Source organism: Neofelis nebulosa, chromosome 10 (genome assembly GCF_028018385.1).
Source record: "Neofelis nebulosa isolate mNeoNeb1 chromosome 10, mNeoNeb1.pri, whole genome shotgun sequence".
Lineage (NCBI taxonomy): Eukaryota > Metazoa > Chordata > Mammalia > Carnivora > Felidae > Neofelis > Neofelis nebulosa.
The window spans coordinates 8,787,711-8,812,469 of NC_080791.1; the positions used below are offsets into that span (position 1 = coordinate 8,787,711).

Consider the following 24,759-nt stretch of genomic DNA (forward strand, 5'->3'; position numbering starts at 1 on the left):
AGAAGAACAAATAAATTCCAAAATAAATGAAAGGAAGGAAATAATAAAGTTAAGGGCAAAAGTCATTAAAGTAAGAGATTTCTGTTCTCAACCATGCTAGAAAAACTGAAACCACTTAAAAAAAAAAAAAAAAGCAAGCAAGCAAGCAAGCAAGAAAAAGAATGGAAGAAAGAAATAAACCGACAACCATTTCAGAAGTGGACAACAGGAGCACAGAACAGTGAGCCCTAAGAAGAGAGAAACAAATGAGGTGAGTTCGAAGGTTACCCCAGACCTCTGAATAGAGATCTAATCCACAGTGCAGGGAAGAGGAAGGCAAACTGACCCCCGCTTGAAGAGAAAGAGTTAATAATTCAAGTAGGCCACAGTGGCTAGAATTCACAAAGTGGAGGAACCAATGAAGAAAGAGCTGTCTAGGGACAGAGCTCAGAGATCTGCTAAGGGTTCCGCTCAAGTTTTCATATGAGAACTGACCAAAGCATATGTGTGAGGAAGTGACCTGGGGCCAGGGAAATGATCACCAGGAAAAAGCAGGTAGAACTAATACAGGGGTAGAAAGAGTTCATGTTTCCAATGGCCAAAGCAGAGGAACCTCATTAATATAAGGGGCTTTGGGTGAAAGATGGTATGATTATTTATGTAGAAAGTCCTAGTGAATCTACCAAAAGAGTGCTATTGGAACTAATAAGAAAATTTAATAAGGTTGCCAAATACAATTACTATGTGATTTTTCTATATATTAGCAATGAATAATTGGGAAATTAAAAATTTTAAACTGTACCACTTATAACAGCACCAAACAATTTACAATTCCCAGGGATAAATTTGACAGAATATATGCAATACACTGAAAACAATAAAATATTGTTGAGAGAAATAAAAACAGACTGAAATAAATGAAGAAATATTATGTTTATGGATGGTAATACTCAATATTGCTAAAATACCAATTTTACCTATACTGATATCAATGAAATGAAATCAGCATTAAAATTCCAGCAACGCTGCCTACAAGAGACTCATTTTAGACCTAAGGACCTGCAGATTGAAAGTAAGGGGATGGAGAACCATGTATCATGCTAATGGCCATCAAAAGATAGCCAGAATAGCCATATTTCTATCACACAAACTCGATATTAAAACCAAGACCGTAACAAGAAATGAAGAAGGGCATTATATCATAACTAAGGGGTCTATCTACCAGGAAGATATAACAGTTGTAAATATTTATGTCCCCAAACATAAAGAAACTCATCGATGATAATACCATAACAGTAGGGGACTTCAGCACCCCACTTACAGCAACGGACAGATCATCTAAGTAGAAAATCAACAAGCAAACAATGGCTTTGAAGGACACACTGGACTGGATGGACTTAACAGATACATTCAGAACATTTCATCCTAAAGCAGCAGAATACACATTCTTTTTGAGTGCACAAGGAACATTCTCCAGAATAGATCACATACTGGGTCACAAATCAGCCCTCAACTGGTACAAAAAGATCGCTATCATACCATGCATATTTTCAGGCCACAACACTATGAAACTTGAAATCAACCACAAGAAAAAATTTGAAAAGACCACGAATACTTGGAGATTAAAGAACTCCTACTAAAGAATGAATGGGTTAACCAAGAAATCAAAGAGGAAATTAAAAAGTACATAGAGCCAATGAAAATGAAAACATGACAGTCCAAAACCACTGGGATGCAGCAAAGGCAATCATAAGAGGGAAGTATATAGCAATCCAGGCCTTCCTAAAGAAGGAATAAAAGTCTCAAATACATAACCTAACCTTACACCTAAAGGAGCTGCAAAAAGAACAGCAAATAAGGCCCAAAAGCAGCAGAAGAAGGGAAATAATAAAAATTAGAGCAGAAATCAATGGTATCAAAATTTTAAAAAGAACAGATCAATGAAAGAATTAACAAAATTGATATACCCCTAGCCAGACTGATCAAAAAGATAAAAGAAAGGACCCAAATAAATAAAATCACAAATGAAAGAGGAGAGCTCACACCTAATACCACAGAAATACAAATAATAACAAGAGAATATTATGAACAATTACATGTCAACAAATTGGGCAACCTGGATGAAATGGACAAATTCCTGGAAACATATAAACTACTAAAACTGAAAAAGTAAGAAATAGAAAATTTGAACAGACCCATAACCAGTAAAGAAATTCAATCAGTAATAAAAAATCTCCCAATAAACAAGAGTCCAGGGCCACATGGCTTTCCAGGGGAATTCTATCAAACATTTAAAGAGTTAACACCTATTCTTTTGAAACTGTTCCAAAAAATAGAAATGGAAGGAAACTTGTGAACTTATTCTACAAGGCCAGCATTACCTTGATTCCAAAACCAGACAAAGATCTCACTAAAAAGAACCACGGACCAATTTTCCTAACGAACATAGATGCAAAAGTTCTCAACAAGAGACCAGCAAACTAGATCCAACAACACATTAAAAGAATTATTCACCACGATCAAATGGGGTTCATTCCTGGGCTGCAGGGCTGATTCAACATCTGCAAATCAATCAATGTGATACATCACATTAATAAAAGAAAGGACAAGAACCACATGATCCTCTCAATTAATGCAGAAAAAGCATTTGACAAAATACAGCATCCTTTCTTGATAAAAACTCTCAAGAAAGTAGGGATAGAAGATACATACCTCAAGATCATAAAGGCCGTATATGAAAGACCCACAGCTAATATTATCCTTAATGGGAAAAAAATGAAAGTTTTCCCCCTAAGGTCAGGAACACAACAGGGATGTCCACTCTCACTGCTGTTATTCAACACAGTGTTGGAAGTCCTAGCCTCAGCAATCAGCCAACACAAAGAAATAAAAGGCATCGAAATCACCAAGGAGGAAGTCAAACTTTCACTCTTCACAGATGACATGATACTCTACATGGAAAACCCAAGAGACTCCACCAAAAATCTGCTAAGTCACAGGATATAAAATCAACATACAGAAATTGGTTGCATTTCTACACACCAGTAAAGAAGCAGCAAAAAGAGAAATCAAGGCATCGATCTCATTCACAATCACACCAAAAACCATAAAACACCTAATAACAAACCTAACCAAAGAGGTAAAAGATTTACACACTAAAAACTATACAAAGCTTATGAAAGAAATCGAAGAAGACACAAAGAAATGGAAAAACACTGCATGCTCATGGATTGGAAGAACAAATACTGTTAAAATGTGAATACTACCCAAAGCAATCTACATACTTTAACGCAATCCCTATAAAAATAACACCAGCATTCTTCACAGAGCTAAAAGAAACATTTCTAAAATTTGTATGGAACCAGAAAAGACCCCGAATAGCCAAAGTAATGTTGAAAAGAAAACCAAAGCCAGAGGCATCAAAATTCGAACTTTGAACTAAACTGTAATCATCAAGACAGCATGGTACTGGCACAAAAACAGACACTGGCACAAATGGAACACAATAGAAAACCCAGGAATGGACTCAAAATGATATTGGTCAACTGATCTTTGACAAAGAAGGAAAGAATATCCATTGGAAAAAAGACACAGTCTCTTCAGTAAATGGTGTTGCGAAAACTGGACAGCATCATGCAGAAAAACGAACCTGGACCACTTTCTTACACTATACACAAAAAATAAACTCAAAATGGATGAAAGAGCTAAATGCAAGACAAGAAGCCATCAAAATCCTAAAGGAGAAAACAGGTCACAATCTCTTTGACCTCAGCCCTATCAATTTCTTACTTGACATGTCTCTAGAGGCAAGGGAAAGAAAAGCAAAAATGAACTACTGAGACCTCATCAAGATAAAAGCCTTCTGCACAGTGAAGGAAACAATCAGTAAAACTAAAAGGCAATCAATGGAATGGGAGAAGATACTTGCAAGTGACATATCAGATCAAGGATTAGCATCCAAAATCTATAGAGAATTTATCAAACTGAACACCCAAAAACCAAACAACCCAGGGAAGAAGTGGGCAAAAGACCTGAACACTTTTCCAAGAAGACATCCAGATGGCTAACAGACATATGAAAAGATGCTCAATATCACTAATCATCAGGGAAATACAAATCAAAACCACAATGAGATACCACCTCACACCTGTCAGAATGGCTAAAATTAAAAACTCAGGAAACAACAGATGTTGGCAAGGATGCGGAGAAAGGGGAATGTTTTTGCACTGCTGGTGGGAATGCAAACTGGTGCAGCCACTCTGGAAAACAGTATGGAGGTTCCTCAAAAAACTGAAGATAGAACTACCCTATGAACTAGCAATTACACTACTAGGTATTTATCCAAAGGATACAGGAGTGGTGATTCAAAGCGGCCCATGCACCCCAATGTTTGTTTATAGCAGCACTACTGACAATAGCCAAAGCATAGAAAGAGTCAAATGTCCATCGACTGATGAAATGATAAAGAAGATGTGGTTTATATATACAATGGAATATTACTTGACAATCAAAAAGAATGAAATCTTGCCATTTGCAACAATGTGGTTTGGAACTAGAGTGTATTATGCTAAGCGAAATAAATCAGAGAAAGATAAATATAATCTCATTCATATGTGGAACTTAAGAAACAAAACAGATGAACATAGGGGAAGGGAAGGAAAAATAAGATAAAAAGAGAGAGGGAGGCAAACCATAAGAGACTCTTAAACACAAAGAACAAACTGAGGGTTGCTGGAGGGATATTGGGTGGGGGGATGGGCTAAATAGGAGATGGGCATTAGGAGGGCACTTGTTGGGATGAGCACTGGGTGTTGTATGTAAACAATGGATCACTAAATTCTACTCCTGAAATTATTCCACTATATGTTAACTAACTTGGGTTTAAATTTTAAAAAATCCCAGCAACATTCTTACAGAAATTGTCATACTGATTAAAAAATTTCTATGGAAGCTTATAGGACCTAATACCAAAGCAATTTTGAAAAATAAGAACAAAGTTGAAGAACTCTCACAATCTGATTTAAAAACATTTTAAAGCCACAGTTACCAGGACAGAGTGATACCAGCATGAACAGGGTCCAGAAGTGGACACAAATTTACATAGCCAAATGATTATCTGACAATGGTGCAAAGATAATTAAGTGGGGAAAGAAAAACCTTTTCAAAACTGATGTTGGAACAACTGGAGAGCCATATGAAATAAAAGTATTGATGCTGATCGCATATGATATACAAAAATTAACTCAAAATAGATTGTCGCCCTAAATGTAAAATCTGAAACTATAAAAATTCTAACATAACACATAGGAAGAGATGTGGACCTTGGGTCTAGGAAAAAAAACTCAGTAGTACACAGAGCGCACAAAAGTGTAAAAGAAAAAAAAATGATAGATTTCATCCTAATTTGAAACTTGGCTCTTCGAAAGACATTGTTATTGAAATGAAAAGGCAAGCTACATACTAGAAAACAATAGTCACAAAACCTAGGGCTCAACAAGGGACTTACATTTAGAATGGTACTGACAACTGAATTTTCAGAGATTAGGGAAATACCTTGTATCTGCACTAACAGGTAGCCACTATTCATATGTGACTAAGTGAGCACTTGAAATGTAGCTGCTGTGACTCAGGAACTGAATTTACAGTATTCAGTTTAATTTAAATTTACACTGCCAGTGGCTCCCGGCTACCATACTGGGCAGCACAGATCTGGATTTTATAAAGAATACTTAAAATTCAACAGTAAGAAACCCCCCCCCAGCCCCCGCCAATGAAGTGATGTGACCTGACACTTTACCAAAGATGATATATATGGATAGCAAATAAACTCGTGAGAAGATGCTCAAGTTCATTAGTAATCAGGAAAACACAAACTGAAACCACAAAGGGTAAAATATATTCCAGAATGACTACAATTTTAAAAAATGACCATACTAAGTGTTGGTGAAGATGTGGGACATCTGTAACTTTCATATACTGCTACTGGGAACCTAAAATGGTATAACCCTTTTGGAAAACACTTGGGCAGTTTCTTATTACATCTACCATACAACCAGCCACTCTACTTCTTGGTACTTAGCGAAAAACAAAAACATATGAAATAAAAGTACACACAAATACTGTACATAAATGTACAAAGCAGCTTTATTTTTAATCACAAAATTGGAAAATACCCTACGAGTAGATGAAAGGGATACACAACTTGTGGCATACCCACACACGATACTGTTACGATACTGCTCGGCAATAAAAAGTAACATGGTATATTTATATAAAATCTGCAGAAATGTAAACTAACCTATAGTGACATCAGGAAGTTCCCTGATTGCCTGAGGAGAAGTCAGCAGGGTAGCAGGAAAGTATGAAGTACAAAGGCACATGAGGAAGTTTTTGGAAGTTATGAAAATGTTCATTATCTTGATTGTAGTGGTGGTTTCATGGACATAATATGCAAAAAACTCATCAAACTGCACACTTTAAATATGAGTACTGAACTGTACATAATTAAACTCTAATGAACCTTTAAAAACAAAAAAAAAATCAATGAAATAAAAAGTGAACACACAGTAGGGAAAAGCAATAAAACCAAAAGCTGGTTCTTCGAAAAAATAAGTAAAATTGTCATGGCCCTAGTTAGACTGATCTAGAAAAAAAAAGAATTCAGTAATTACTAATATCAAAAATTAAAGAAGTAATATCACTACAGTTCTTACAGACATTAAAAGCATGAAAAAGGTTATGAATAACTGCGGTGAATAAGCTTACAAATGGGATGAAATGCATACTTTCCTTGACTTTTTTAATAAACAAATTAACAAAACTAACTCAAAAGGAACAGAATACCCAAATAGTTTTATCTTTGGTAAAGAAATTAAAATCATAATTGAAAGCTTTCCTCCCCAAAATACCTGTGAATTTTACCAAGCGTTTTAGGAAGATACAATGGCATTCCCTTTCACACCCTTCTTGAAGGAAGAAGTAGCACTTCCCAACTCATTTTATGAAGCCACCATTACCCTGATGCCCAAACCACACAAAAACGGTACAGGAAAACTGCAGACCCCGTCTCTAATGTATATGGACTGAAAATACTCTATAAACTCTTTCTAACTACATATAACCCTTTCTTACTATAAGAAAACATCAGACAAACCCAAATTGAAGCACTTTCTACTAAATGCCTCAAAACTGTCAAGGTCATCTGGGGCACCTGGGTGCCTCAGTCAGTTAAGCCACTGACTCTTGATTTTGGGTCAGGTCATGATCTCATGGTCATGGGATCAAGCTCTATGTTGGGCTCTGCGCTGACAGCATGGAACCAGCTTGGGATTCTCTCTCTCCCTCTCTCTCTGCCTCATCCCTGCTCTCTCTCTCTCTCTCAAAATAAATAAATAAACTTAAAAAAACTGTCAAGGTCATCAAAAACAGAAGTCTGTTCTTCTGTCATAGTCTAGAGGTGCTTAAGGAAGATGTAATGACTAAATCTAGTATTGTATTTGGAATGAGATCCTGAGATAGAAAAAGGACGTTAAGTAAAAATCTAATAAGTATGTCCTTTAGTTAATAATAATGTATTAATATTGGTTCATTAGTTGTGACAAATATCCTGTAGTATTTTAAGATGTTAACAAGGAACACTGAGGGTACCCATAAACTCTGTAATATTCTTGCAACTTTTCTGTAAATCTCAGATCTATTCTAAAATAAAAGTTTATTTTAAAAAAATCAATGTCATTCACTATATTAAGACTAAAAGAGGAGAACAACAACATATGAACATTTGTTTTTGAGAGAGAGTGACCACTCATGCAAGTTGGGAAGGAGCAGAGGGAGATGGAGAGAGAAAATCCCAAGCAGGCTCCATGCTGTCAGCACAGAGCCTGACGCGGGGTTCTAGCTCAGGAACCATGAGATCATGACCTGAGCCGAAATCAAGAGTCAGATGCTTAACTGACTGAGCCACCATGGTGTCCCATCATGTGATCATTTCAAAGTTGCAGCAGAAGTATGTGACAAAATTCAATTCCCGTGCATGATAAAACACTAAAAAGCTGTTAGAATAAAAGGGTACTTCCTCAATTTAATAAAAGACATGTACAAAAAGACTCTGTAGCTAGCTAATATCACATGCCATGGTGAAAGGCTAAGTATTTTCCTGCCTAAAATGAGGAAGAAAAAAGGTCAAGTCTGCTCATACCACTTCTATTAAGCAATGTACCAGAGATTCTAGCCAGTACATGAAGGTAAGAAAATAAAATAAAAACTTAACAGATCAGAATGGAAGAAGTAAAACTCTCTTTATCCACAAAGGAAATGAATGTGTACACAGAATATCCTGAGAAATCTATATTAAAACTAATAGAATTTTTTAAAAAGCTAACAGAATAAGTGAATTTAATAAGATCAAAGGATTAAAAGTCAACAAACAAAAAATCAACTGTCTTTCTATATATTAGCAATGATCAAATGGAACATGCAATAGAAAGTTATAATATCAACAAAAACCATAAAAGACTTACTACAAAGTTCAGTAATGAAAATTTTATAGTATTGGTAAGGACAGACCTATAGACTGATGGAAAACAACAGAATTTAGAAGTAGATCTACACAAGTTGATTTTTGAAAAAACGTTCCAGAATGAAGACCTATGTCCTTTTTTTCCCAATTGGCAAAAGAAACTCTTTTCAATCCTTGGTACTGCTACAACTGGATATCCATAAGTAAAAGTGATAAACCTATACCCTTCCTTTATTCCATATATAAAAATTGATCATAGGCCTAGTAGAGAAGAAAACACAGCATACTATCTTTGAGACATTCAAGTATTCAAATATTTCTTAGATAAGACACATAATATATAAGCTGTAAAAGAGAAAATATGTTAAATTAAACTTCATCATAACTTAAAACTTTTGTTCTTCAAAAAGCACTGTTAAGAAAAATGAAAAGACAGATTTAGAGGAAATATTTTTACTATATGCATCTGACAATGGACCTATCTACCTAGAACATACAAAGAACTTTTATAATTCCCTAGGTTTACAAATAAAGAAATGTGCAAAAGATTTAATCAGGTCACTGCACAAAGAAAAACAGGCAATGATTACATGAAATGATGCACAGTATCTTAGTCTTCAGGAAAATGCAAATGGAAACAATGGTGAGATACCACTACATACCCACTTACCAAAATGGTAAGGGTAACCATTTTGAACAGTCAATGAGCAAGTTTTGGCAAGGATGTGGAACAACTGGAACTCTCATGCATTGCTGGTGGGTATGTAAAATACTATAAACACTTTAGAAAATAGTCTGGAAGTTTATTTTAAACTTAAACACTTAATTATAGGATCCAGTAATTTAACTCTTTGGTATTTACCCAACAGAGTGAAAACACTATGTTCACAGCAGTTTTCTTCATAATAGCTCTAAACTGCAAACAACTCAAATGTCTACCAACACTAACTAAGGAAGCTAACTGTGGTATATCCATATGATGAAATATTGCTTGGCAATAAAAAGGAACAAACTTTTGATATATGTAACATAGATGAATCTCAAAAACATTCTGTTGAGCCAAAGGAGACAGGTACAAAAGAAATAAATAGGACAAAAGAAAGGTATTTCCACTTGATGAAAGACAGAACTATCCTGAGCTTTATGGACCTCACAATATAATTTCAAAACACATAAAGCAAGAAACGAATACAGTAACATGAAGAAATGTACATATCCACAGCTGAAGTGGAAAACACTACACAGCTCTTTTAGGGAGTGACAGAACAAGAGGACAAAATACTAGGAAGGGATTGATGATTTACATGGCTACATATTTTTCAACATACATGTAGTGCTTCAAAAACCTATGTATCAAGTCATAAAGAAAATTTAGAAATCATATACCATACAACCATATTCTCTGGTATAGGCCATAAATTTAGCTATTAACATTAAAAATTATAGTCAAAAATAAAAACAAAACAAAGTTATATAAAATGCAGTATATAATATTTCAACTTCCTGCTTTATACTAGAAAATACCAAAGCTAAAAGGTAAAAAATACCCAGATGTTCATCAATTGATGAGCAAGTAAACAAAATGTCTCCAGCTATGCTTTTTTTTTTAATTTTTATTTTTTAACATTTATTTATTTTTGAGACAGAGAGAGACACAGCATGAACGGGGGAGGGTCAGAGAGAGGGAGACACAGAATCTGAAACAGGCTCCAGGCTCTGAGCTGTCAGCACAGAGCCTGACGTGGGGCTTGAACTCACGGAGTGCGAGATCATGACCTGAGGTGAAGTCGGCCACCCAACCGACTGAGCCACCCAGGCGCCCCGATCTCCAGCTATGCTTCTAATGGAATACTATTTCACTATCAAAAGTAATGAAGTACCAACACAGTTACACTGTGAATGAGCCTGATGCTAACTGAAAGAAACCAGCCACAAAAGAGCACACAGTGCACGACTGCTTTTATATGAAATGGCCAGATGAGGCAAGCTATAAGAACAGAAAGAGGGAAGTGGCTGCTTAGAACTGGAGACGGGGAAGATGGGACATGGGTGATGAGAAAGGACCGCTAGCTAATGGTTATAGGGTTTCTTGTAGGCAGGATGAAAATGCTTTAAGATCAAGGTAATAGCTGCACAATTCTGTGAATATATTAAAAACCACTGAATTGTATATTCTAAGTGGGTGAATTATATGGTATAAACTGTGTCTCAATAAAGCTGTTTAAAGAAAAAAATGATGTCATCTGGCCCCCTTCCCAACAAATTACATGATCTGGAAAATGAGCGTTTTCATTTACAAATGGAACAGATTTGTTTCCATCTTTTTACTTCTAGCTATAAGAATACATAAAAGGTACATGGGAGAAACATTCTAGAAAGTTAGTTTCATAAACTGAAGATGACTAGTGGTTATCTATTGCTGCATAACAAACTACTCCGAAACACAGCATCTTAAAACAACAAACATTTATGATCTTGCACAGTTTCTATTGGTCAGGAAGCAGGGAGTAGCTTCGCTGGCTGGGTCTGGCTCAGAACTCTTATGAGGCTGCAGTTAAGCTAGGCCTGCAATCCCTGAAAACTTGACTGGGGTCAGAAAATCCAATTCTAAGCTCACTCATGTGGTGGTGGTTAGACGCTTCAGTTCTTCCCCTATATGCTGCTCCATGGGACCCCTCAGGACGTGGTTCCCTCTGACCCAACCCCAAGCAGGTGATAATAGAGACAGAGAGAGCATGAGTGCAATCAAGATAGAAGCTTGGCCCTTTATAATCTTAAAAGTGATACGCCATCATTTTTGCAATATTCTACTGAATACACAGATTGATTCTGATATAATGTGGGAAGGGATTAGACAAGAATGTGAAAACCATGAGGTGGGAATCACTGGGGCCATTATGGAGGCTGGCGAGCAAAATAACATTATGACAATAAACAGACCAAAGATCCCACATAAGCAAACGTTTGACTTGTACAATGAAAGGGGACAGACGGGATACATATTCCTTAGCAGTATGACAGATACACCCTCGGAGATGGAAGAGTTGTGATAAAAAGGTTTGCAAGGAGCATTCATACCATTTTCCATTTTCCATGTGATGGAGTTAGGATTAGTGTAAACAAACAAAACTGTGGAGTCAGAGACTGACGGAGGAAGTACGTAAATGATCTGACTTAGTCAACCTCACTCTCTCCTCCTCCCTACCACTGACAGATGAACAGAGTCCAGGTTGCAGAAAGGCAAGGTGACTCTACCAGGGTCATATGCAGTGATAGAGCAGGGACTAGACTCCATTCTCTGTGTCTTAGTACACCAGGAGCTGTACATCAAAGAACCAGTGGCAGTGAGTCTTAGTACAGATGGTATGTTACACAAGCGAGCATTAAATCAACATGCATTAAACAGCTCGTCACTCCAGAATTGGTATTTCTTTGTGTGGTCTTTTGACGCTGGCTGCATTCCTTGATCAGGCAGTCGTGGACTCTTACCCTTCTTTCCACTCCAACTGAGAGTTGCCCTACTTAGCTGGGGGAAGGAAGGAATCACTCATTCAGCTCAGCTAATATTTAGAGTATCCGTTCCACACCCAGCACTGAACGTGTACATGCGAAGAGCAGCAAACATGGTCCCTTCACTCAAAAAGCAGTCAGGTGGAGAAAACAAGGCCTAAATGTGGACTCCTAAGACAATTACACATCACATGACAGGGCGGCACAAGGATTTATGTATTTTAACAGTTTTATTTAGCAAGAAACTTCTATAATACTTACAGTGTGCCAGATACATTACAGTATTAACTCTCTGAATCTCCTATGAGGTTATCCTCATTTTATAGATGAGCAAAGTGAGGCCTTAAGAAGTTAAGGAACTTGTCAAAGTTCTCTCTCCTGGTAAGAAGCAGGGCCAGATTCTAAGGTAGGATGGCTGCGGGTCCACACTTTCGTAACCACGATACCATGAAGCTTCTCAATAATAGTGACAATCATTCTTCTGCCTCCCTCATAAAATCTTTTCTCAGGGTTCTGAAGGAGAGTCAGTTCTGAAATTCTGAAGCTCCTCTGTGAAATCCTAGCTTTCAAGCTGTACAGGGGAAAGGGATGACCTAGCCCAGTACAATAAGGATGTCTCAGGACAGCCGGCTCACCCTGTGGAAGGGGTGAGGAAAAGCGAATAAACATTCACTAATGAGACAGTGCTTTCCTGGTGTCAATATGAAAGATAAAATTGAATCATAACTGCAATTAGCAAATTAGGCTATAGTTGGAATGAAGAAACTAAATGGATGCACTGTTTTGCAATTGCAAAACTAAATTGATTGACCCTGTCAAAGCCCACTAGAATGTGGACAGACTTAATATGATCTTCCAATGATTTTCTCCAGGAATCATGCCATAGGAAAACAGCACAATACACCAGGACCAGATGTATTTGATCATTTTTAAGGAGCATGAAAAGTAGTTTGAAAAAAAAAAACAATAAAGTGATCTGTAGGTCTGGGAAGCCTTTTGCTTAACAAAGCAATGAATTCAATTTTGGTAAAAATTTGTCAACTTTGCCACTTTATAAAGCAATAGCTGTCTCTTTCCTTTACAGTTGAATTTTACAATTTTGGAAAATATTCCTCACAAGGAAACAGAGATCTTGCAGGCCACTGGCAATCTTCATGTATTAAATTTCTACTTTGTTCTTCTGATCATATACCTTGAATTATCTATGGGTCTCTCAATTAAAACCCAAGGATGTATTGTCCAAAACTGTAAGAAAAGGCCTTATGTAGAGCCAACTGGCATATAATGCCAGGTAGCACAATGGACAGTATTTGGCACAGGCTTTTTTTCTAAGATAACATGTCTATATAACTTAGTATAATTTTGTAAAAGTATTAAAATTTTTTTCAAAATTCCTCTAAAATTCAAATTTTTATTTCAAAGTCTTGTACCAAGAAATTGTACCTAGGTGTAGAAGGTTTGCAGAATTCCAAAAGAAAATCTAGTAACTTCTCTTTCAAACTGACCTTTCCATCAAATTATATCAAAGTGCTACCACAACTATCTGAGGGTGCGCAGTATGAGAATGGCCTTCATAAGGTCATTCAATTCATTCCAGTTACTGTATCTGGAAAGTTCACATTAAACCATCACAGGTAGAGGTGGTTTTCATATTGTGAGAGTAGATTTGATCACAGTCCTCAGAAAACTACTCCAGAATATAAATATACTCCTTGCATGTGAAGGTATGAAAAGTTATCATCTACTTTAGACTAGTGTTAAAATTATAATGCTAACATAACAGAGAAACAAGGAAATGGGATGATGAGAAATTTGTAGAACACAATGGGGATAGCCTAAGTAAGGCAACGTTGGCGTGTGTGTGTGTGTGTGTGTGTGTGTGCGTGCGTGTGTAGTTATGCACGACAGGAGTGAATTGACCAAAAGGAAGCAGAAGCCAGTTAGCAAACAGCTGCTTTCCCAGTTCTCCAATGCCCTCTGATATGGCTCTGTCACCCTAGCATCCTTATTCCAAACTAGCCAATTCTACCTGTGCCTTCCCTTGACTCATAGCTTTGGCACATATGGATCTCCTCGAGACTCTCTGCCTTGAGGAACTGAGCAAACCAGGTAAATCTTCCCTGTTTCAGGGCCTCATTTTCCAGAATCATTCTAGGTGTACTTCAAACTTCTGCCTACAGAGATATCAAGAGTTGTCAGGGTCTAACAAGAATAAATCCAAAATGTTCTGAGCTAACCATGCTTCAGACCAGACCTAGAAATATAACTGTCTTGCTAAAATGAATTTAGTATTAGAGTCTAGCTGGCTTTTACATGGCATCTTTCATCCTTTTTATTTCTAATCTGTTATGCTCCTCAAACAGTCTTTCTGTGAGGATTATGTACTTCTATTTCTGTTGTTATTATTGCTACTACTACTAGTAACAATAATAATAGCCTTCATACATATAGCACTGACTATGTGTTAGCAATTACATTAAGAAATTTACATGTGGGGCGCCTGGGTGGCTTGGTCAGTTAAGTATCCGGCTTTGGCCCAGGTCACGATCTCACGGTTTGTGGGTTTGAAACCCACGTCGGACTCTGTGCTGACAGCTCAGAGTCTGGAGCCTGTTTCAGATTCTGTCTCTCTGTCTGTCTATCTCTCTCAAAAATAAAATAAATATTAAAAAATTAAAAACAAAGAAATTTACATGCAAAGACCTATTTAGTCTTCCCTACAACCTTATGAGATAGATTTTGTTATTATCTCTGATTTATAAACTTACCAAGATCACACAGCTAGTCAGGACCAGTATCGGGATTTAAAACTGCCAATTTGGCTCCAGAATCCATGCTTTTAGACACTTTTGTTTACGTAATGCAAAGAATATACCATGAAGACCAGAGGGACTGGGGTTCCAGTCCCGTCTCTAAAGCTATAATAAACTGTGTGACTTAGGGCAAGTCTTCGACTCAATTTCCACTATACAATAAGCCAGGCTCAATGATTTGCTCCTGGTTATACAATGCTTTGAAGATAAAGTTGATGCTTTTCATTAACAAACTTGAGTTTTCTGGATGAGTCAGGAGGTTTAAAGCTTGAAAAATGAAAAGTGTCTGAGGGAAGGAAAGAGGCAACTAATAATAACTAAGTCAATCTTCTGAGAATTTTCACATTCCATATTCCAAGCATGAGATTCAGATTTTACAGAGGAAAACATGGAGTCTCAGAGATTAGGTGATTATTCCAAGGTCACACAGAAAGTCAGGGTGGAGAGCCAAAGCCCAAGCACTTCCTGCCTCACCACCCACCGTGCGTGCCTGGCGTGGCCTCTCCTCTCAGCAGCACTGAGCTGACGCTTAAAGGTAACATATAAAGTACAGAGCACAAAGTCCTGCGAACCACACATAAATTAATTTGGAGGTGAGGAGATAGGTGAATATGAACTTAAAAGTGCTAACAGATTGTAACTTAAAACAAAAGTGGGTGAGTATATTTTTGTGTAACTTCTACAAGGTGGGTTGGGTACCTATCCAAACAAGTGAATTTCTGGAGGGAAAGTCTGGAGGGCTTGAGTGTACCCAAGTAAAGGATGAAGAAATACCACAAGCTATTCATGTGGTATTTCCAGACCACATACATGAGTTCTTGAGGTATTCTGCTGCACGATATAACCTCCTAGCAATAACTCAGAATCATTTTGTCAAAAGGAACCTACCTTTCTCCTTAGCCAGAATTTCACAAATAATGCCAATAAACAAGGAAGGTCTCTGAGGTATTGGATACTGAAAGGAGGGCAGCAAAGTCAGAAACTACTATGCTTACTTACTAAATTCCTATTTTGGTTTGGAAATGGGAGTCACTTGTTCTTTCACCAATCATCCAACAATAATAAATGAACACCAGGTATGTACAAAGGATTATTTTATCAATCAAAGGCACGGACATTAAAGGGAACATGACATAAATGGTGATGCCAATGCAGTGGCATGAGTGCTTAGGATTACAAGAAACACAAGGAGCTCCGGAAGCATGAACCTTATTTATGATGGGTTAGAGGAGTGCCAGAAGGAGGTGACACCTGAGCCAGCGGTAGAGTAGAGTGAGTTTAGGAAAACTGGCTATAGTTCAGAATGATCAGATTTCAGAGCATGCATAAGGAGATCTGTTGATTTACTGAGTTTCACAAATCATAATTATGTAGCTATAGAATTAGAAGGGTTTTATTGGATAATAAGTTCGACACTGTCATTTGACATTTAATGAAACTAAGCCCTCAAATTAGGTGCCTAGTGTCCTACCAAGGACGTCTACTGCATGAGGTGAGGTTGTCTTTAAACACAGAACTGAACAATGTGATGTTTGAGAATAAGAACAGGTAAATGCAGCCATGCTGGCAAACCACTAACCTCAGTGTGAAAGAGGTCTGTCATCTGCTATGGCACATAATAAAATAATTACTTAGAGAAATCACCTCCAGCTGATCTGAATGGTATCCACATACAAAAAAGAAAAGTTACAATCTATAAACCACCTCTCCTTCTGTACTGTATGTGCTGATCCACGAAGTCTGGATATAAAACTGTTTAACACATAAATACAGTTAACTCACCAACTAACCTAAGTCTTCCCTCTCTTTTAAACCTAGCTCTTGTTCATTAAATTCAATAAAAATTGAGGTGCAACAGCTGTTAAGTGAAGGGATTCTTTTAAATCCCCTGTAGATGTTTGCTAAACTTTGGATAAAAACTTTATCATCATTAATTACTAAGCAACACCTTATCAGGAAGTCACAAGAAGAAACATCAAGGTTCTATCACAAAGCCAAAATCAAGTAAGGGTATAATTCAAGAAATATGCAATGTTATGATGATTGTATTTCATCCAAGAAATGTGAAATGCTAAAGTACTCTATTCTTTAACAAGTTAATTCCCATGATATTACGTGTAAAGAAATAGTAAAGATTCTTTTTAGGTACTAGAATTCTGTTGTACAAAGTTCTACTTGAAACAGGTGTGCTATCAGCTTGGACTTTAGAAGTTTTTCATGTTTTCTGGGTCTGATAGAAAAGCAAAATTCTTGAATTATGAAAATGAGTTATTTTTAACAACTTTGGAAAAAGAAATGATTCACTTTATAAAAAAATTCACTATAGGATTTCTTTAAAATAGCAAGTTCATTAATAGTCTGATCCATGTAACTTTTCAAGAACATACGTTATATATAGGTGGACAAAATTCAAAGGCTTTCTCAAATGGTTGGTATAACAGGATTTGGTCTCTAACTACAAAAAAACCCTGAAGACTTGAAAATGAAAAGAACTTATACAATTATGTTAAAGTGGGAATTTAAACAGTAAGTAAGCAAATAAACATTCTAATCACATTTGCATAGACAAGGGTTTAGAGGGACAAACAAGTGATTAATAGTGGTTACTCCTGAGGAGCCTGTAGGGACTTTGTTGTTTTATAATTTCCACATTGTTTGTTTTATAAGAAGTATGTATTGCAATTCTGTACTTTCTTAAAATTCAGTTTCAATATTCATTTTTTAAAAACATTCTTTTGGGGGGGAAAAAAGGATTTTTTTTTTGTAGCTTGCCATAGTGGTTTTTCCTTCAAGAGTGTATCAGAATCAGCCATGAAGAGTTTCTGACAATTATGCAGCTGCTTGGGTACCTCTGCAGAACATTAACTTAGAAAGCTCTGGAAACCACCAGACCAGATGACCTTTATGATTCTTTCCAATCTGGAGATTTCATTACCTACAAATACTCTGTACACATTCAACACCCAACAGCTTTCTTTTCATACACATTAACCTCCCAACACTGCACAGAGGACAAGCATTATTTCTATAAGATGGGAGAAGGCCCTCCTCCCCGGCTCTGTGCACTCACTTTACTGTCCTAGAGAAACTCATAGGAGACAAACTGAAGACTAAAACACGTACAGCTTCAACTCCAATAAACTTTTTTCCTGTGGCTATTTTAACACAAACCCATCATATTTCGTTATCTCAGGCATAAATCTGGGAACTGGCTCTAATGTAAGCACCAGTTATTACAGAGGTGATGGGAAGACAGGAATGGGGAAGGGCATGGCTGTGTACTATCATATTGGTTCTCTAAAAACAGTCCCATAAGGTGGGTAAGTGTTACCATTTTCTCTAGCCTGTCACTTCATCTCTGTCAGTTCTCAGTCCTATTAGACCCAATTCCCCTTTGTTATATTAAAGTCTATACATATATATTCATTTTAGTTTCTCCTTTTCTATCCTGAAAAGAAATTCACAGATGTTTAATAGAATTTCAAAAAATATCATCAAAATACCCTAACAGCAACATAAAAGAAAATGAAGTAAAAGTAATTAATAATAAATTATGTATTTCAATATGCGTATGTCCTGGCATGACTATACTAAAATACAATGAAGTAGTCATATGCTTACACTACTTACATTTAATAAATTTAAATTTAACAGAAGCTGGATGATAAGAAACTATGACATACAACAAATATAGGAAAATGAAGTAAGGTCACGTGATTTTCTGAAATGGTTCCAAACAATATAAAGTACAACTATCTTTGATATGCAAGATCGTGGCATTTCTGGAAAATTTAGTGTTTATTAAAACAGATAAAAATATGTAAAAATATTTTGTATATAAAGTAGAGTTAGGTTACAGGCATGGACAATCATATAAAGTTTTCTAGTCCCCTTCACAAAAATGCCATACATGTGATATTCAAGGCTATGTAGGAACCACACAATTCTTTTATATGTAGGATGCCCTGTGCATTACAGGATGTCTCCCATCTCTGGTCATGGTCCACTAAATCACTGAGACAAACTCAAATGCTCCACAAAATTCCAAAATGCCCCCTAGAAGTTAGTGCCACCCCACTGAGAATCACTGGTATACATGAACTTCAAATATCTACATGCATAATATTATAGGTTCTCACACTGGCCTAGGGGGTAAGTGGGCCACTATTGACCCCTGATCTTGGGCTAAAGATTCTCTGATATAAGGGCTACTTGTAATTGAAAAGCCTGGGATACATCTATCCCAGAAGCTTCCAGTAAGAAATTATACCTAAAACTTTTTTTATCTGTATTTTTAAAAGTAGATAATAAAGCTATTTTTACATGTAGAGTATATCCATATACACAGTTGTACTAATAATTCTGTCTCTTCTCTCTACTTTCCCTAAAAAAAATACTTTCTCCTAAGTTTTCTAGGTAGTCAGGGTCAAACTGAAAATATTACCATTCCCTTTTTTCCATACTAATGCAGAGATACATTAATGAAAATAATCCAAAAGTCATTTACAAATGGCACTGAAACATATTATTTATTTGGAAGAAGAACATCTTCCTACTTAAGTTTTGATTAGGCATCTATTAAAAGTTATTTTCATTTCCTGATCAACCCAACGACTAAAGCGTGTGTCTTCTGGTGGCAGGCTGAGGAGTTGCCTGAGTCTGAGAACATGATGAGTCCTAAGACAGAGACTGAAGTATTTTGAAATTTTCACTAATTGGGATTTGGTTATATAATTTCTTTTTGGCACTGAAAAAAATTCATGCCTCCATACAGATTTTATGTTAAATTAGCATATCATTCACAGAAATACCAGATATACCCTCACTTTAAGTAAAGGGGATGAGGACTTCACTTTATATAAAAGGATTCACAGATTAGAGGAAATCATCACAGGATTCTTTTGAACATAAAAACTCCTGGTTAAAATGCCATTTAAAGATTAACGAATAAGTTAATGATGCAATATTCATTCAATTTCTATACCTTATTAAAGACTTTCTTAAAATGTCTATTGAAACGGTATTTAGCCTCAGTAGGTGAAATGGCCCTTTCAACAGCTAATTAGCCTGTTTTTCCACTTCAAATTCTGTTGATTAATTCACTAATTAATTTAATAATGCACACAAGAAATCAGCATTCCGTTTTTTATAATCTCAACTTGGGTTATCTTTCTTCATACCTAAAATTGGTAAAAATTTACCTTATGCCCATGCACAAGCATCACCTTATTATAAAAAAAATGAGCTAAAGTTCATGTGTTACCAAAGATATATGGTGATTAAAATAACTCATCTTTTAGTATTCTGATCGCTAATTGTTTCTATAAATAAACTTTACCAATACACGGAGGCCTGTGTACCCTGTGCTGTGAGATTCTTGCATCTGATCACAGACCACCTCTAAAAGGCTTTATGATTCACATAAAATACAGACCTTCTTAAATAATACCAGAACAGAAGTCATATTTTCTATTATTAAACAGAGAATTCTGGTGCTGATAAAAAACAAAAAAACCCATACATTAAAAAAAAAAGATAAATGTAGCACCTGCCAAATGTGTACTACAGAGCTATTTACTTACTTGGTACTGGGTCTTTTTTGTAGGGCTTTATCCAGGATAAGAGATGGCGCACTCCTCCTCCTTTCTGCTAGTGTTTTCATTTTCTGTTGAGAAAAAAAAAAAAAATCAAAATGAAGACCGCGTGACGTCTAAAGCAAGTAAATGCCAACTTTCAAACCAATCCAGCAAATTTTGTATTGCCGATCCTTGCCTCTCCAAGAGTTTGCAGTCTCATTACAGAGATAAAATAATCACATCTAAACTAGAAGAGTACGTGTCAAGAAGTGGAACAGGCAGTAAATATTTTTTATGAATAGACAATAAGGAGGTTAAATGTTGATCAGAGTATTTGATCATAACCATTATCATCAATTGCAGCTAACAGATAATATTACTTATTATGTACCTGGCCCTGTGCTAAAAGCAGGACTGGATTATCTCATTTATACCCCTAAATGTCATCTGAGTAGGGAGGTTCCACTATCTCTATTTCATAGGCAGGGTAGGCCCCAAACTGGGCTTCAAGGGGAATCAGGATTTGAAAAGGTCAAGTAAAGGGAGGAAAAAAAAAAATTAAAGCAAAAGAGACTACATTCTTACACATCTCATAGACCTTTAAATTTAAATATTTACACATCTGGGAATCCCTTCTTCCACACAGATTTTTTTTTGCTGGAACTTAAAAAAAAAAACCCAAAAGAACACTTTTTTCTTTTCTAAGTGGTATATAAACATAGGATTAACTGGATAATTCAAGTACTCTGTTTCAAGGACCTAAAATTTATGGTAAATGGGGATTTATTCAACTGGGATTATTCAGATAAGTACCCTCTAAATTCAGTCTTTTATATTTAACAAGTCTAGATAGAGTCAGAGGGCGTGCTGCCAGATACGGATGAGTAAAATCACCAACAGAGTCATAACGAACCATAAGCAAGGCACAGGCTGTGGACACTCTTCTGTTCCCCGCCCCGTCCTGGCCAGAGGGCTCACCGACTGCTGGAGGACCCAGGCCAGCCATCCTGGGAACTGGGTATGCTCCAATAGGAACCATAGAAAACGTAACTGGCTCAGTGGCAGTACCTCATTACGTTATTCATAAAGGAACTACTTCTTAGCTAGTAAAATAAAACCTAGATCCTAGCCTAGGAACACAGGAAGAATAATCCAGTGAGAAGGGGATACAATTCTCATCCCCCAAATTCACCATGTCCCAGGATCTCTCCCCAGTTACTGTTGTCACGAGTGTCATGCCTCGGTGTTGCCGATCCCCCCCCCCCCCCATTAATCTTTTGGTTCACATGTGGAAACTCTATGCCGAATCCTCCTTAATATGGCTCAGATAGCAACTGAAATAATAAACCATGAATAAAGGTAAAGGACAGGAAACAAATGGGTAAGAAATATAGAATACCATTCTTCTCAATCAGAAGTTACTAACCATGAATGGGTTTCAGGGAGGGTTAAACTGTTTAATTTTCTTTTTTACACAGTATGTATATAGTGCCTTCCTTCTGGAGAGAAAGCCCACGATTTTCATTAGGTTCCCAGAAAAGTCTGTGATTCTGATAACCTACTTTCTATCTTAAGCTGTAAGCCCCATCCCACTGTTTCCATTACTCACATCTCTTGGGAACCTAACTCTCCTGAATCCACCATTCCGAGGCCAGTGTGACCGCAGAGGTGGCAGGAAGAAGGAAAATCTGGGAGACAAGTATTTGTGCCACAAGGTCCAGTGGCCTGTCCTGATGTGAAGAGTCTCAATAGTAAAAGACTGGTTGATTTTACTAAGAAACGTAGCAATCTGTTCACATGCAGATTTTCCACAGGATTCTGTTTCACCTTTAGGTCTGGGCTAGATTCATACTCCCAATCTTCCTGACTCCCTTTATTCAGTATCTATTTACCATGCTTCCAACTTTGAAATGTGCCCAATCCTTTAAGTTTTACCTGTGCTCCTTATCCTCTGTTTTGACCTTAGGGTCTGCCTAGTCTACCTCAGTGGGAACCACATTCCTGTATTTATCTCAGCAGACTTACTTCTGAGGCCCCTAACCCTCTGACACCACTGTCCCCAGATCCAAGCTCCTAACAAAATCTTCATTAATAAACGATTTCTCATTCTGAGCTCCTTGCCTTTCAGGTTTACAAAGAATTTGGAAAGGATTCAAAAGATAGCCATAAATATGATTTAAAATGTGGGGGGAAGAAGAATCTGTGAGAAAGGCTAAAATGACCTGAAATTCTCCATTTGTAAACAGTAATAATCTCCAAATTAATGCAGTCATAATACAGAGGATAGAAAGCATCATCCAAGGAAGATAAAGCAAAAAGAAATCCAGCTTGGTCTTGGGTAGTGGTTCTTTGAGGAATTTACGAAAGCTGTGAATTAAGTTCTGCACACAATTTTTCAAGGGGTTCAGCAACCCACATAAAATGGATTCCTTGGGGATTCATGGACCCCAAATTTAAAACCTTCTGACATAAGGAAATCTTCCTGAGAGTGATGGCTGCTAAACATGAGAACGAATAGTCAAAGAAGGGTGACAAATTTTCTTCCGTGCTTTTAAAATAGGAGTTTTTCATGGAGACTTAATGTAGAGGACCATTCATACACACACTAATTATACTGTGTTTTCTTAGTCATAAAATTGTCAGATGTATGAGGAGTCCAATGCAGAGTGTGTCCACCTCATCTAGTGGATTCACATGCACAGAGTGTGATCAAACCACGGGAAAAATATTGTTTTTGAGATCCAATTGTTTGTAGTGAGACTCACTCTACCGCTATTGAGAAATGCAACATCCAAGGCAATTCAGTCACTCCTCTGGGCATTTCATTTCCCAATCCAGAAAATCAGAAAATCTGGACTACATAGGTTCTTAGGTCCCTTCTATTTTTGACATTCTCATGTTAAGTGTCCACCAAAGATTTACCTTAGATATGCATGGAAATAAACATCACATTTGCCAATTTAAGATTCACAGGATTCATTCCTCTTGTAAGTAATTAAAAATCTTAAGAATGGCCAATATGAGCTTAATAGATAGATTTAGGTATCAATTAGTTAAAAATACACAGATCTCTTTCTTTGGCTCAAAAGTGTAGCAAAACAAAGGGCCAATGGTGACTTCAAAACAAATTCACTTATCAGAGACTTTGTTCTCAGGCAATAAAGACTTGGATTTTCTTTTTGTTTATAACAACTGCGTGAAAGACAATGCATGGAAATAGAATGAGACTACTGATTCCTTTACAAATAGATTACAGTGCAAACTTGTCAGGACAGGTTGAGACTATACTTACCCAACATCAACAAATGTCAGTTGTTCAATGACAGGAAAAACTATGATTCTTTGCCTCACAGAAAAAAGGGTAGGTTTAAGACAGTGCTTTTTGTTGTTAGCTTAAAAATCACAATTTACAGCATGATTTTTCAGAATGCCCACGTGCTTGATGTTCCTATCATTATGATGACCTCATAAATACTGGACGTCATTCTGAAAGTGAGTATTGTAAAAAGGTAATCTTTTGGGGCGCCTGGGTGGTTCAGTCGGTTAAGCATCCGACTTTGGCTCAGGTCATGATCTCACAGCCTGTGAGTTCGGGCCCCGCATCGGGCTTTGTGCTGACAGCTCGGAGCCTGGAGCCTGGTTCAGATTCTGTGTCTCCCTCTCTCTGACCCTCCTCCATTCATGCTCTTTCTCTGTCTCAAAAATAAATAAACATTAAAAAATAAACAAATAAAAATAAAAAGGTAATCTTTTTAAAATATAGAATACATATTAGGTTAAAAAATAAACTGCATTAATCTTTTGGGAATGATTTTCTTGATAGTGTACCATTTACCTAGTATTCAAGAGCCCAAAAAACTAAACAAGAATTTTGTATGAGCTAAAAAACAAACATGAAGTAGCATTTATTTACCCCTCCACCTCTAATTGGGAAAGATAAAGAGGACCTTGTGAGAAACTGTAAAAGGGAAGAAATGCAATTAAATTTTAAAAATGGCTCTTTTTACTAACAGCAATTAGGGAAATGTAACACGAACACAAGAAAGTAATTAGATCTTTGGTTTCCTAAGCTGTCTCCTCTGCAGTTATATTTAGTAAAAAAGGGAAAAATCCATTCTGCCAAAAGTGAAATAGAGATCATAATTGAAAATAAGAACCAAATGCCTGCAATTCATTTTTTTGGTATTTCAATAATGCACAACATTAACAGCTAATCTACAAGTTGCTTTCCATCTCAGTTGGATTCACTATGTGTTCAATTCTCTGTGTTCCTATCTTGCTTCACATATTGCACCTCAGTTATGGCATCTCGTGTTATACTATTTATCTCTCTGCCACTTTCTAAAGGGTAGGGATTATAACC

The 24,759-nt window shown here is 36.7% G+C and overlaps 1 protein-coding gene across 6 annotated transcripts in view; it reads right to left on the reverse strand.

Moving 5' to 3' along the window:
* ARHGAP20 (Rho GTPase activating protein 20) overlaps positions 1 to 24,759 on the reverse strand; it is a 128,446-nt gene that overhangs the window by 88,469 nt on the left and 15,218 nt on the right. For 5 of the 6 annotated variants that reach the window (XM_058686711.1, XM_058686707.1, XM_058686708.1 and 2 more), the window contains exon 2: positions 20,403 to 20,485. In XM_058686711.1, the coding sequence (XP_058542694.1) occupies positions 20,403 to 20,482 (80 nt within the window). In that variant the 5' untranslated portion in view covers positions 20,483 to 20,485. Of the gene's footprint in view, positions 1 to 20,402; positions 20,486 to 23,688; positions 23,822 to 24,759 lie in introns of those variants that run through there. The other variant, XM_058686709.1, reaches the window with a different exon arrangement.